General features: G+C 43.5%; 1 protein-coding gene across 2 annotated transcripts in view; it reads left to right on the top strand.

The window, feature by feature from the left end:
- LOC109324080 (protein FRA10AC1) overlaps positions 1 to 14,812 on the top strand; it is a 50,949-nt gene extending 36,137 nt beyond the window's left edge. The window contains exons 11-15 of one of the 2 annotated variants that reach the window (XM_019555920.1): positions 3,365 to 3,429; positions 4,008 to 4,046; positions 7,983 to 8,064; positions 10,949 to 11,011; positions 14,458 to 14,812. In XM_019555920.1, the coding sequence (XP_019411465.1) occupies positions 3,365 to 3,429; positions 4,008 to 4,046; positions 7,983 to 8,064; positions 10,949 to 10,991 (229 nt within the window). In that variant the 3' untranslated portion in view covers positions 10,992 to 11,011; positions 14,458 to 14,812. Of the gene's footprint in view, positions 1 to 3,364; positions 3,490 to 4,007; positions 4,047 to 7,982; positions 8,065 to 10,948; positions 11,012 to 14,457 lie in introns of both variants that reach the window. The other variant, XM_019555919.1, reaches the window with a different exon arrangement.
- The last annotated feature ends 483 nt before the right edge of the window (positions 14,813 to 15,295 follow it).

Genomic DNA, 15,295 nt, shown 5'->3' with positions numbered 1-15,295 from the left:
AAGCAGCTTGGAAAAATGCATATTAGAATGTTATTTTATACTTACTTCCTTAATATCATTTTTATGAAACATCTATTTAGATTTCCTGAGTATTTTATGCTTGCATGTGTTAATTAAAAACATAATAGGAGGTACAACTATAATGCTTGTTTAAATTTATCTTAAATTTGTCTTTTTAGACTGAGCTTTCCCATGCTATATTTCAGTCTAAAGGAAAAAAAAATTCTCCTTACAGGCAGTTTATATGAAAATTATTTCCCCCCTGAAATAAGCAAGGTATAAACCCAATGTTTTGTTTTTATTCTAAAATATAATTGTTGGGACTTCACATACTCAAGTAATCAAACTTTGACATTTCAGACTTATCTATGTACTCAGAGTGGAACACTGGCTAAGTAATTTTTTGGAGGAAACAAAAAAATAACAAAGAATTAAATGGTTAAGAATTAATTTTCATACATGCACATTATAAAAATAGAGGTGCACCAATATATCAGTTGTACATCAGGCTGGCACTGATGAAAGAAAAATTAACATTTTTGGCAATCAGCTTTTTTTGGCTAGTGTAGCTGATAATGTCACTGATAAATGCCACATGTGTGCATGCGGCCAGGAATGCAGCGGGGGAGAGGCAGCTTGGAGAGCAGTGTCTAGCTGGTAAGTCTGGAGGGGAGGGGATGTGGGTGGGAATGATTGAGGCCCCCATGGTGAAGGAGGGAGTGGGGCAGGGGCAAAAGTAGATGCTGCCCAGCCAGGGCAGTGATTGCGACCCCGCCAGGAGTGGGATGGAGTCGTGGGGGAGTTGGAGTGGGGCCAGCTCCCTGTTGCTCTGTGCACCCCTAGGGGAGACATGGGAGCCATGTACTCCCTGGATTTGTGCATGGTGTGAGAGAGGGCTGCCTGCTGAGGGCTTGGGGCCAGGGGCTGCTCCAGCCTCTTCCCAGTGCAGGGGCTGGGCCAGGGCTGTGCTCAAGGCAGGCAAGGGTAGGGTGGGCAGTGGTGCTGGGAGGGGTGGCTATGGGGAATTTGAGGTGGCTATAGCTCACCCCATACCCACCCTTTACAGTGCCTGCTCATGCCCCACTTCCTCCCTCACCATGGAGGCTTTGATCTGCCACCCCTGCCCCTTCTGCCATCCAGACTTCCTGCCAGGAGGCTACTCTCCATGCTGCCAGGTGCTAGGCTGCATTTCTGTAAATTGGGTATTGGCCAAAATGGCTGGTTAATAATTGGCCATCTGTATCTGTAAAGAAAATCTTTATCAGTGCACCCCTATATAAGAATAGTTCTTTTTAGACCTGTTGTTGCCTGCCACATTATTGAATTGCATATCTGTAATCATATCTACTTTTGTGGTTTTATATATTACTACCAAATTGTCCATCATGAATGATGGAGTGTTTTAGGGAGTGTTTACATCCCCCTGCCTCTCCCCCCCCCACCCAGTCACTCTTCAGGGCTGGCCATGTAAACAGTTTCGCCTCTGGAGCAGAGGCTCCCTCCCCCTGCCTGCCTCTGCCTCCTGCAGAGCAGCAGGGTTTCCCTCCGCCTGAGATGGAGGCGGCAGCTCCCTTGGAGCAGCGGGGCTTCCTCCATCTCCTTGTCTGTGGCAGTGGCTCCTTCCCCCCATCTGCCTCCACCTCCTCCTGCGGAGGTGGCGGCAGTGGCTCCCTCCCCCCTGCCCACCTCCACCTCCTCCCCTGGAGCAGCAGAGTTCCTGCCTCCCTGCCTGAGGTGGCAGTGGTTTCCCTCCCTGCCTGAGGAGGCAGAGCCCATGCAGCCACTCACCACTGGCCCTCTTGGTAACACATATGCAGTTGCCCAAAAGCATTACAGACAGACGGACACACTAAGCCCTTTATTATATTAGATGGTCATTTTATATACCACAATAGGGGAACCAGAAGGCGGTAGACAGTCTAGTCTAACAGGTAGATTGACAGCCTGCCAGGTAATCCAGGTGGTGGATTACCTGCTGATGGGCACCCTGCTGTTGCCAGTGCTAGCCTCTCCTTGTAGTCTTCTGCTTTTTCACTCTTTCAAGGGGTGGGGAGGCTCAGTTCAGGGGATCTGGGTTTGAAGAGTCAGAATCCTGGTTCCCGGTGGCTGGGGAACCTCCACATTCTCACCATGAACCCCACACTCCCTTGCCAGTCCCCTGTTGGATTTCCCAGTATTGGGAATGCTCCAAGTGCTAGGGTTCCAGGTAATGGAGCACTCCCTTCACTCTGACTACTCCAGCCCCACTTCCCTTCCACCTCTCCTTTGGGGAGAGGAGAAAGAGGAGAGATTGGAAATTGGGAGCCTTAGAACAACTATCTTGGCAGAGGGGCACCTCTGTTGCCCTTTTCAGACCTCCTCCTAGACTCCCGTGCCCTTTGCCAAACCCTTGCTTGCCCTTTCTGGCAAACTCCCCACTGCCACTGGAGCTGGAATTCTGACTCTCCATCCCTCTACCCATAATACCTCTTCAGTTCTGGTGGGGGAAGTTGAGTACTCTGCTTAACGTGGGAGTGGAGTGGCACTGACGGTCCACTTGGCTCTCAGTCTAGGAGGGAGGGGGCTGGTTGCATATCCGGTTTTCTACAGCCTCCTGTAGTCCTCTGGCAGGAGGGGAAGCAATTCCATGCAGCCAGAGTGATTTGGTATCACTTCAGCTCTGGGTGTGACACGGGCTGTGCATATGTCCCCTGACTGAAATACTACCCATCTGCAGCATTTCCAAACCTGTTACACGTGGAAACATTTCGGTAGTTAATTCTGTCCACCCTCTTGGTTAATTTGGATTAATTTTAATTCGGTCCATATGTAGACAGACCTCAAGTGCTTTGACCATGGTCATGTTGGGAGTCTTTGGCAGAACTGGCAATTGGACATGGTTCTCTCAGATCTCATAAGATTGTCCTCCTCCTCATTAGTATTTTTAATATAGAGAATTGCAAAATACGTTTTTCCTGAAATCAGTTATGCTTATTGGCACTCTTTTCATATTTTAATTTCTATTGTTTTTTAAATAAAGGAAACTATAGTTTATGATTGTGTATTGTAATATATATGTATTCAGTAGAAATATGTTGGTCACATGGCACACCTGATATATTTGTAAAAACTGCAATGAGGATGCATCAGGGTTCTTCAGAAAATTTTAGCCTTGCTTTTTTTGCCTTTTGGCGTAAAATAAATAAAGTCTTGCTGTTGCAGTAACACTGCATTCGATATGCACAGTTTTTACTATTCTAATTTGTAAAAAAAAAAAAAAAAAAATAGATTTTGAAAAGAGTATAAACTGCTTCACTGGGTTTTATTTCTGATGTATTTACTATTGGGGAAGGAATACACTGCTGTTTTTATTTTTATTATAAAGGAGGAGAGAAGTCAAACCAAACAAGAAGAGAGAAAGACATGAACAAGACTTTAAAGAACCAAATAGTAAGAAGTCTAGATTATCACATACAGAAAAACACAAGTTAAAGAGAAAGAGACATAACGGTAAAATAAAGTTTAAAACTATTTATATTCTTGAAATATTTAATACAAATATAGTTGTATGTTTAGCTGGATCTTAACTGGAGTATATGTATGTACCTGGATTTCACTGCTTCGTTAACTGGATTGTATTAGGAAACGTAAAAGGGGAAAATGTCCAGTACCCTTTAGTATTTTGGAGGAAGGGCTGTCAAAGAATGGGGACATAACCCTGTATACCTGAAAGAATGCTGAAATGATCAATCTCTTGAGGTTTGTGGTTGCAAGTTTTGATAATGTTGGATAATCCTATTGACATCACAGATCTCAGGATAACCTGCTTTGCTTTAAACTGATGACCCTTGTACTCTTGTAGAAAAATACTTCTTTACTTCAGTGTTTGCTTTATTACTCTGTTTGTGTCCACACGTGAATAATTTATATTTAATCATATAAATTTGGTCATAAATATATCCTTGTAAAATATTTTAAACACATACAAAAAAAAGGCAAATTATTTGTAAATGCCTGTTTCTTTTCAGATCAAGTTTCCTCGGGAGATTCAGATCATTGTGATGAAGGTAAATGTTTTTATATGGCTTTCTAATAACAACTGATTTGTCTTTGGTTTAAATTTAATTCATCAGCAGTTAGTCTGCTTACAGTGACATGAAAAATATTGTGTGAAAACAGGCATCTGAGACTTATGACAAAAAGGTGACATTTTGAATGTATGGGAAGGATCAATCGTAAACTTAGTGAGATTTCAAAACTGGAACCCTATTGAAATTTACAGAAAGGAAAAATGTGAAATCTGTGAGGGAAATACAATAGAATTGAAATACGTGTAAAATGATAGTTAATTTTATGGAAGAAAGAGTAGAAAAATGAAAAGAAATATTACACTATTGACTATGGGAGTTTTGTTTATATATACATGCACATACTATCTTATAGTAGTAACGCTGTACTTCTCTTAATAGTACAGTATTACTACTATTACTAATACACTAGTAGAATTCTCAGAAATTTAAAAGTATGTACTATAGCTACACAAAATAGATAAGAGAACTGTGTAAGGACATGACTTGCTCAATATGTTCTAAGGTTAAACCAAAGTCCAATATAGTTTGTACCTGATCTATTTCAGAGAACCTTCTGGTACAGAGAGGTCCTAGTGCCTATTTTAGCAGTGGTGCATGCCACTACTTCTGCTGCCCAACAGCTGTTTTTACTAAAGGAATGTTGCCCTCTAGGTTTCCTAATTTCTTGCTGCAGCGTATTTGGAAAAGACTGATACCTCCTATTTACCTAATCTTTTTTAATATAGGATTTTGGATGTTCTCCATACTTTTTATTACTCTGCTAGACACAGTGGGTGCTTCTACACACATGCTTTATTGTGGAGGAAACTAATTGGCTCCATAGCACAGCGTCACAGTCCACACATACACCAGTATTAGGGTGCAGTGAACTAATTAACTCTGCTGTAAGATCGTACTATCACATGGTGGAGTAACTTACTGCACTGAAATGCATGTGTAAATGCTGACCTTGGTTGTAAATGACAGCCGATCAGACTGCCAGCCTATAACCTCCGTTGCCTCAGCTTAAACTGCTACTGTCCCAAGTGCATGTGTAAACGCTGCTTCCAGGAGCAGCTTACTCTAGCTCAAACTGCTCTGGAGTTTATTACTTCACATTAATTTCACACGTAGATGTACCCAATGAGTCCTGAAGTTGTTCCCTTGTTCCTCAGTGTCAGATTTTAGGCTGTACCTGGTGATGCCAGGAGGGAACCATAGGGGTCTCTTTCCTAAGTATGTCAGATGAAAGTTTTGGTTTAAGAACTCTAATCTTCCTTCCACCCCATAGGGGTCTGATTGTAATTACTGAGCATGTCTACACATTCATTTAAGTTCAACTAAATGTAATGTTTATTAAGCTAATGCACATTAATTGATTTTTGGCAAGTACATATGCAGGGACTGGGCATTAATGTGCTTTAACTAAATGTACAATTAGCCTAATTTCGCCATTTTTAATACATATTAAGGGCATGCATGTGTAGACGTGTGCCCGTAATGCTCATTAAGTTAAGCTAATGCGCATTAACACATCTCGTATAGATGCGCTCACTAAGTATTATTATATTTTGAGCTTTAAATTGTAAAACTGTAGGTGCATGTAAGCCAAGGTAATTTTCTCTACAATATTACAGTTTTTACTCAGTTAATATAAATCAGCACTTAAATAAAAATGCAAGATTTGATTCCTTTTTTTTTTTATCATCCCAATACAGTAACTCTAGATACCTACATTGGTCTCTACATCAGGAGTAAAACAGATTAATTGAGAGTCTTGATGCATTTGCCAGTGTGCCTGACTTTTATGCATCATATCTTTGTTTTTTAAATAATTAGACAATTATAATTATCTCTCTCCTCTTATGAGGCTGTGTGCACCAGTGCAGACTAGGTGCAGCATTACTTTGTTTAATTTTAGGAACAGAGTGACACAGCTGTTGACACAAGGATCAGTTTTGTGGAGCAGAGTCCATAATGCCATGTCAGAGCAGTAATGTTTTTCTTAAATAGCTAATCTTAAAGTAACAGTCCTGGTTGTCAGGCATCTAGCTTGTCAAATACTTTTGCTGTATCTGTGTTGCTGTCCTTAGGATGGAGATCAGTAAATAAGGATATGGCATTGTTTCTATGCAGTATTGTATACCCTTTATATACCTGCTGGAAATAAAGTAGTAGACTTTGGCAAATACTTCTATTTATTGTAGAAAGGGACAGGTAAGGCTGCTTTAATGAGAGGTGCACCAATATATTGGTCACATATCAAATTGGCACTGGTAAAAGAAAAATTAACATGATCAGCCATTGGCTTTTTTTGGCAGGTGCAGCCAATAATGTCACTGATAAATGCTATGTGCATGCATGCAGCTGTGGGATGCATGCAGCCAGATAGCTTGAAGAGCAGAGACCTGCTGGCAAGTCTGTGGGGGGAAGTGTGGGGGGGGGCAAATCAAGGCTCCCATTCTGAGGGAGGGAGTGGGGCAGGCACTGCTCAGTCAGGGTGGTGAATGCTACCCCAGGTCTGGGAGTGGAATGGAGTCATGGGTGGCTTGCTCAAGGTGGGAGCGGGGGCCGCTCCCTGTTGCTGTGTACACCCCTGGGGGAGGCATGGGCCTCCCTGGATTTGTGTGTTGTGTAAGGGCAGGCTGCCTGCTGTGGGCTTGGAGCCAGGGGCTGTGCCAGCCTCTTGCTAGCAGTGAGGCTGGGCCAGGGCTGCTGTTGGAGCAGACAGGGGCGGGACAGGTTCCACTGTGCAAGGTAGGCAGTGATGGCAATGCTGGGAGGAGTGGCTGTGGGGCATTTTTGGGGTAGCTATAGCCCCCCCAGGCCCTCCCCAGTGTTGCCCCTGCTTGGGGCACTCTGTTCTGCTGCCTTCCCTTTGGGACCCCCTTGCTTCAGTGCAAGGCTTCTGAGAAAAAGGCAGTACAGCAGAATGCCCTGAACAGGGGCAGTGCTAGGGGAGAGCTTAGTGGGCTATAGCCACCTTAAAATTTCCCGTAGGCTCCCCTGTAGTCACTCCTCTGTGCTGCCACTGCCCACCCCACACAGCTGTATCTGTCCTGCACTGGTCCCACCCACTCTGAGAGCAGCTCTGGCTCAGCCCCCCTGCTGGGAAGAGGCTGGCACAGCCCCTGGCTCTGAGCCCACAGTGGGCAGCCTGCTGTCACCCCGCATACAAATCTTGGGGGTGGGGGGCACATGCCTCCCTCAGAAGGGCATGAAGTGTTGGGGAACCACTCCCCACTGTGCTCTCTGGATGAGGTGCCTGTGGCTCCACCCCACTCCTGGCCCTGGGGTTGCATTTATTGCCCTGGTTGGGCAGTGCCTGCCCTGCCCTACTTCCTCCCTCACTGTGGGGGCCTCTATCTGCACCCTCACCCCTACAGACTTACTGGCAGGATGCTACACTCCAAGCTGCTGGGCTGCTTTCCTGTAACTCAGCTATCGGATCAGTATCGGCTGATATGGCTGGTTAATAATCGGCTATTGGTATCAGCCAAGAAAATCATTATCGGTGCAGCCCTAGCTTTAATATTTAAAGAACACGAGATAATTAAACTGACAAAGCCTACAGTGTTAGGCTTGGAGTATTGTAGCCATGCTGGTCCAAGAAATATGCAAGAAGGAAATTGAGCCCTGAAAACTTGCATGAAAAACATCGAAAAAGGATTCAGTTATCTTGAATAAGAATGTTGAACTTAATAATGTAGGAAATAAGTTCTTTTGTTCTTCATTTATTTAATTTTTGAGGTAGGCATGCTGTTGTCATCTACTGAGAAAGTGTACACGTGTGCTGCAAATAGTTTTTTATATTAATTGTGTTTAAAAAATATATTTTGTTTTGCATGCATTTTCTAGTGGCACAATGTAAAATCGGATTTAAAAGTTCTTTGAAAATTAGTTTTCTTAAAATATTTTTAAAATGTTTAATAGATCTAGACAACAGTGAACAAGATGGTCCTTCAGATGCTGACTTTTGGAAAGGTCCTTTGCAAGAAACAGATGAAAAATCACAGTAAGTTCTGATGCCAGTAGATTGTATACCTTATAATTATACTTATTAAAAAATGTGGTTGTATTTTTTCAGGTTTTTATTATAACTATTCCAATTTTTAAAGTCAATGCCAAATCCTCTTCCCTTCACCGAGTACAATAATGTACTCCTGGAGAGAGGGAAAGAGGGGACATGTGAAATTTGAAGAAATCTTCCTGTCTCCCAGTGATGAGGCTGCAATAGAAGCTCCAGCCTACAGAGATCAGTAGAATAATAATACAAGACCTGTTGGCCTTAGCAGTTAACAAACACTAAGGGATAAATCTTGTTTCATCCTCACACACCTTAGTATCCTTACACACCTTGCAGTAGCAATTTTCTATCTGTGGTAGAGTAAGTTGAACCTGTGTGTGTACTTTCTGGAAATAAAGTAGTGGTGGTGGAGGAGAAAAAAGCCTCCCAGTTTTTTTTTACTGAATAGCCTAGTGGTTAGAGGACTGGCCTAGAGAGTGGGAGACCCAGGTTCTAGTTCCTCTCTTGCCAGAGATGCAGCGTCACTTGATACCCCTCTGGGTATCTCACCAAAGTGCTCTAAGTACTAGGCCATAACCAAGCATTCTCCAGCCCTTGTATTGAAACTGGCCCATTGCACCTTGCAGTCATTGGATAAATGAATAAATAGTATTGGAATAATTTCTGCCTTACTGGCAGCAGGGGCCCAGGGTAGAACCCAGGATCGTTTTCTTGCCAGCACAGCATCTGAGCCAGCCTGCCTCTGGCTTTCTCTTTCTCTTGGTCCCACGTGTCCTCCCTTCTGGCTGCCTAGTGGGCCCCAGTATTCTTTCCTGCCATGGGGGGGGCGGGGGGCGGACTAGATGATCTGCTCAGGTTCCTTCCGACCCTAGAAACTATGAAACCTCAAGAAGTGGGCTAGAGAGTGCTGTGGATAAAATGTTGCTGTTTATGCCCCATTTAAGGTCAGAACCTAGGGCTGCTTCTTTTCCAGGGCAACAGCCACCTGATGAGCCACCCTTCTTCTGGCTTGGTCTCCTTCTGGGCAATGTTGTGGCATCCTGTAATCTGTTGTTTAGGGTACGTTGCTGGGAAGCAAGAGATGCAGATTCAGACCTTGTCTGGGAGTGTACTGGGGGGAGGAACAGAACATCTGGGTTTCCTGCTCCCTGGGCAAGTGCTTTAGCTTCTGTACTGTTTGGCTAAAAGGTCAAACAACTGCTAGTCATGGCTTTTCTGCAACCAGAATGGTGGGACTTTAAGGGCAAGCTTCATGGAATCCTATCTGTGCATAGGAGCAAAACATTACAGTTATGTTGGCTATATGATCGCCACTTAGGTAAGCATGCCTTAAGCGATCTATTTTGAGAGCTAATCTGGGTTAGTGGCAAGTCAAGAAATGTCAGGTTATGGATAATAGAAATAAAAAGAAACATAAAAGGCCACCTGAACCCAGAGAGATGCACTGTTTCCCATATCTGTACTTCCCCACAGATGCTTATCAGCAAGTGATGGACTCTGAGAGCAGGTGCTCTAATGCTTTATCCTTTTTGTACCATGTAACCTAATACTAGATATGATGAGAGTAATACAGGGGGTGCATTTATTTCAGCTAGAGGGCTGCTCAGTGACTTTCGGTGAGTTGTTGAGGGTCAAAAGGCACCTCCATCCCTTGACAGGTGCTCCATCCCCTGGTTGCCATCTTGAGACTAGAAGTCCCATGCTAACCCTTGACCTTTGTCACCAGAAGTCCCTCCTCTTGCCTCCAGAAGCAATCCTTTTGGGAGGCAGGGCTTGCCATATTAGAACCAGAAAAAACCCTAAATCATATGCTAAAAATCAAACATCTATAGCATATTATAATTTTATTTTTAAAAAATGTTGTTGTGTTTTATGTGTTTGTAGAGTGTATATAAATGTGATTGCATAATAGCTCAAAATGAAATCTTTCTCTTGTATATTGTATGTAGGGTGTGGTTAGGGAGGTGGGGTGAGGTTTGTGGGGGGTATGGAGGTTTATGAAGGTGAGGTTTGTTTAGCAGGTGTGGGTAGATGGGGGGGTGGAGTTTGTGTGGGTGGGCGGTCGGTGTGGGTATGGTGGAGTGTACGTGTGGGGCCCCAACACATGCTCTGCCACCCCCCCAGTGGGACACAACCCCTGCCACCAGCAGGCAGCAGGCCCTTGGGGTGCTCGTGGCCCACAACGGGTGGAGTCCCTTGGCAGCACACATCCCCATCTGAGTTGTGGGAGCTACGTGTGGCAGCCCAGAGCCAACCCAGCTCAGTTGTGTGCAGCTCCCCGCTGGAATGCCAGGAGCTGCAGGGAGTTGTGTCCCCTCAGGCTGGGCCAGCTCCATGCCTCCATGTGGGGCTCCCAGAACACTAGCAGGTAGCTGCACATGGAAGCACAGAGCCATCCCAGCCTGGCACAATGGCGTGCAGCTCCTGGCTGGAGCGCTGGGAACACCACGTGCTGGCACAGATCCAGCTTTGCTTAAAGATGTACGGCTGCCAGAAGTGGAGGCACAGAGCTAGCCCGGCCTAGCAGCGTACAATCTCTGGAAGCCTGCTCCTGCCACCAGTTTTCAGAGGGGCAATTGTGGGCCAGTAATAATTGTCTTTTGGAGAGGCCCCACGGGCTGGATAGAATGGCCTGGTGGAGTTTGCCCACCCCTGGAGTAATATCATATAATGTACTTAACTCAGCAGTGATTAATTGCAAAAACACTGCTTTGATTTCACAGAAAGGGAAATACGGAACTAAGTATATCTCATGTATGGTTCATCTTATAACCACATATTTTTAATTTTTGCAATAAAAGCAGTTAGATGCTGTGTGGTTACAAATTAAAGCACTACATTGTTTGACATTTTATTTTCCTTTTTCTTACAGGGAGGAAGAATTTGATGAGTACTTTCAAGACTTGTTTCTCTGAAACTTGCTGCGGAACCCTAGGTTGATTTCTCCTTGAATTTTCTTATTCTAGTATGGGTAACAAGACAGACTTAAGATTCCAAATATTTTTTGGTTTTTTGTTGAAGTACCATTAAAGGCTGTGCTTTGTAACTCACTGTGCATGGATGCACACTTTCATTTATGTAGAGCATTCTGGGGTGTGCTTGGGTATAGCCAGTTGCAGGACTGGAGCTTAAACGATTGAAGATGATACCTTTATATGAACAGAAATTACATTTCCTTCTTCATGAACAACTGGGTTTCCTTACCAGAGGGCATATCTACACGAGACGCTGAACTGTGCAGTAGTGTAATTTAATGCACAGTACATGCACACATCTATATGTGCACATGCTTACTGCACAGTAAAACCCCCTAACTGCAAGTACATTTGATACCTGCAAATGCAGGTATCAAATGTACTTGCAGTTATTTACCGCCCAGTAATGCATGTGTAGACATGACCCGGGAACAGATTTGTTCCCAGGTCAGTCCTGCCACCAGGGAGCTGGCCTAAGGCTAGCCCCAGGGCTTTGGGCTCTGAGCCTCTCCTGCCCCAGGGCTGGGCTGCCTCTATGGCAGCTCCTGCCTCAGGCCTTTAAAAGCCTGCAGGCATTTTGAGACTTGGGGCACACCAGCAGGCAGCCTTAGGCAACTCCAGGTCCTGTGACTTCCTGGGCAGGCCACAGGCTACCTGCACCAGCCTGTCTGCACTCTGGCGCTGCTGCCTGGCACTGCAGTGCCACGCGCTTGCCAGGCCCGTGTTGTCCAGGCCTGCAGGCTGCTGCAGGCTCCAGCCAGACTTGCCAGCACCCAGGCTGAGCTGCAGGCAGCTTCTGACTGCTGGGGCCAGCTCCATCTGCCCTTAGCCCAAACCCAGTAGCCAGCCTGGGGCCTGCAGGTGCTACAGGGTATTACCTCAGCCATGCAGCTGTCAGTCCCATGCTGGGCCCCTGTGTTGGGTGCTGCAGGCCGCTGCCCAGGGCCAGCAGTAAAGGGGCAGCTGCTTGGAGGCCCAACGAGCTGGTGCAGGAGCCCTGATGGTGACATCTTCACTGACGTCCGTGTGCACCACCCAGGGCCTCAGCTGGTTGCAGAAGGAGACTGGTGACCTCATGGTACTGTGAAAAGAGTTGGAGAAGCAATGCCACTTCAAGCGGGGCTCCAACGCTCATGTCTATGAGGGGCCGTCAGGCCAGATGTGCGAGTGCAGGCACAACCAGTTGGTGCGGCAGTGCCACATAAAGGTCAAGGCCTTGTGGGGACAGTGGGTTGCCATCACCAACCACAATTGTTGGTTGGGGGGTGCCTGTAAGTCCATACTTTTTGTGTGACAGCTGATGGACATGCTTGCACCCCACAACCGAGGCCACAGCTGTGTTGTGTACAGCAGCATAGGCAGCCTGCCTGAGCCCCAGCTCCTACCTGGTGGCCAGAGGTGGTAGGGCTGGAAATCCAGGAGGGTGATGGTGGCTCTGGAGCCTGTTGTCACTGTCCCTGCCCAGGTCCAGCCAGGTGGATAAGGATCCGTGAGGAAGGTGCATGGTGCCAGCACTAGGATGGCACGTAGCAGATGGGCAGGCCATCACTGGATGTCAGGGAGGGGTGAGATGCGTCTATCATGCAACCTTGAATATTCAAGTGTCTGTTTGTATAACTGTTTTGGAAATAGTGTTAGAAAAGTTTCAAATTCTATAGAACACATTTTATTTGGATGAAGTAATTTTTTTTTCTTCCTAAAAGTAAAATGTATTTTCTTTTTTTATTTGTTTTATAAAATTTATCCCATTGTTACCTCTATTGTAAAGATACTTTCAAATTAATGTTTAGTAATCCCTATAGTCACTCTGTTCTTCTATTCTTATTGTTAGTTGAAATTTTCAGTTTATAATATTTGTTATAACAAGTAAAATACATAGGTTACAACTAAGAAAAGCATACTTTTTAGCATCTTTAATTTCTGATCTCCTTCACAGTGAAATGGTTATCTTGCCTTAAAACATAATCCTGAGCACACAAGATGAGAACATGCAGTAGAGAATCTTACTGTTCTTTCCTATTCAAGTGCAGCATATCTTTAAACTAATTTTATCCTGTTTCCAAAGAAACAGTTTGCACAAAAATAATTACAATGACAGCTCATTTATAAAGGAATGTTGCTTCAGATATGTGCTATTTGTGTTCATTTAATGAAATTTTAATTTTAAGCAATGTAGGGAGAATTAATGGATCTGTATTTTTATGTACGAATTGACACAGAAGTAGTTTGTCACATCTAGATATAGAAAACAGAGTTGTAGACATGGCTGTAATATAACTGTGAACATTATTATATATGTGCACAATTTGTATGGATATCAACATATATCTATTTACATTTAATATTACTTAACATAATTACATTTGTAATAGTTCATGTATACATAATAGATTACAGTAGATAGATTTAAGGTGTTCTTTAATAATAAATAACAGGTAGCCTTGTGAATGCAAAGACTTTTTTTTAGAAAGAAGATGGATTTAAAGGTTAATTCTCTTATCTTGCAAGCCTGGCTGAGAGAGCCAAATCCAGTCTTCAACAATCAGATTACAGCTCTGTAACTTGTCTATAGGAGCTTTGATAGAGTCTGTTGCTGTATTTGCTACTGCAAATATAGTTGGCATGTATATAGTATACATATTAAATACATTTTTATTGAACACAATTTAAATTTAAAATGTAATTGATAAAAATAACCTTGGAATATCCTCCTTATATTTGCATTTAGTATGGGGAAAATTATATATAATAGTGAGTTTCATGGCACACTTGCTATATTTGACCTGTATAAGTGGAGATATAACAAACAGGAAAGTTTATGGAAGAACGTTTTATTTCTTGTTATAGTTGTACAGTATTTATACATAGTTTATATTAGAACATTCTTCAGTAACCTCTTCTTAAGTAAGTCCTAGAGTGTGATGGGAGAGGTCAGAGTGGAGGGAGATATAGAGCACCATGGTGTGCATACAGAAGAATATGGGTGCTACCTGTGCATATTGAGATAAAAGTTGTTAATGTTATAAAAATAAATGGAACAAGTTTAATAATGGGGTCTTCATCAGTTATTGCAGATCAGGATTGATGAAAGAATTCTGAAATGTTTCTTTCCTTCTGTACTCTGGAGGAAAATTTTAACATACAATTCAAACATTTATGGTAGAGCGAAAGCGTTACCCTCCTTAGGAGGTGTTAGGGCCTGTCATTCAGTAGGACATATATATTTCTGTATTGTAGGGAAAAGGAAGGGTATTTGGATTTTGAGGAGCCTGCATATAAAGTGGGTAACTTCAGTGCATTTAAGAACTATTCTTTACACCTCTGTGTTTAGGTTTAGGGCTCAGTCCAGTAATATACATGTATTCAGTTAATTAATAATGCTGGCCATTCTCTTTTCCCCACGTAGGGAAAGAGCAGATTCCTCAGAGTGTACTGCAGCCCAAGACCTTGTATAGTGGCTGTGGAGCAAGTCCTCTGCCATTCTTTAGTTTTTTTCCTTTGGAATAAACCATTAGTACAGTCTGTTTTTCAGGCCTTGGCTAGGGGCAAATACAGGAAGAGGTTTTTTCCCTTTATTTCAATTGGCATATCTTTTGTTGGGTTGTAGTAACATAATTCTGCTTGTTTGTTCTGTTCAGAAAAAGTTGTATTAGCATTTTGTACACTTGTTACATTACGTTTGAATGTATACCTCTACTTCTGACATCCTGGTCTAGATTCCTTGATGTATTACTCATTCTAAATTAAAATATTATAATTCTTGTTGCCTTCATTGTGGTTTTACATTGAGAAAGAGGTTTGCTTTTAACAGATACCTAGTTCATGGGCCTGAGACAGAATAATTGGTCTGTGGAGAAAAGATGATTGAGAGAGCCATTTCTGTAACTTACAAGTTCTTTGGTAGCTTTAAGAATGGGCATTTATACATGAGCTCTGGGAGTGTGTGTGTGTGTGTGGGGGGGGAGTTTTAATTAGAGAGGCTCGGAGAGCTGCTCTAATTAAAATGCCAGAAGTGTCTCTTGTATCAGTGTCCCTGCACCTGAAAAATGGCGATGAGGGCATTTGAGCTTTAATTAGAGCGCCCCCACCAGCATTTTTCAGCGCAGGTGTGCTGATACACAAGACGTTGGGGTCTGCTAGAGTGCAGTAATTTACCACATTCCAGTAAACTCAATTAATCTAACACGCTGCAATTACAGCGCATCAGAGCAGCCTCACTGCACATATAGGCACCCAAAGTGAAC

This window comes from Crocodylus porosus, unplaced genomic scaffold (genome assembly GCF_001723895.1).
Source record: "Crocodylus porosus isolate Cpor-Errol unplaced genomic scaffold, CroPor_comp1, whole genome shotgun sequence".
Taxonomy (NCBI): domain Eukaryota; kingdom Metazoa; phylum Chordata; order Crocodylia; family Crocodylidae; genus Crocodylus; species Crocodylus porosus.
The sequence above is the reverse complement of the archived record's forward strand: the minus strand, read 5'-3'. Positions and strand labels throughout refer to the sequence as shown.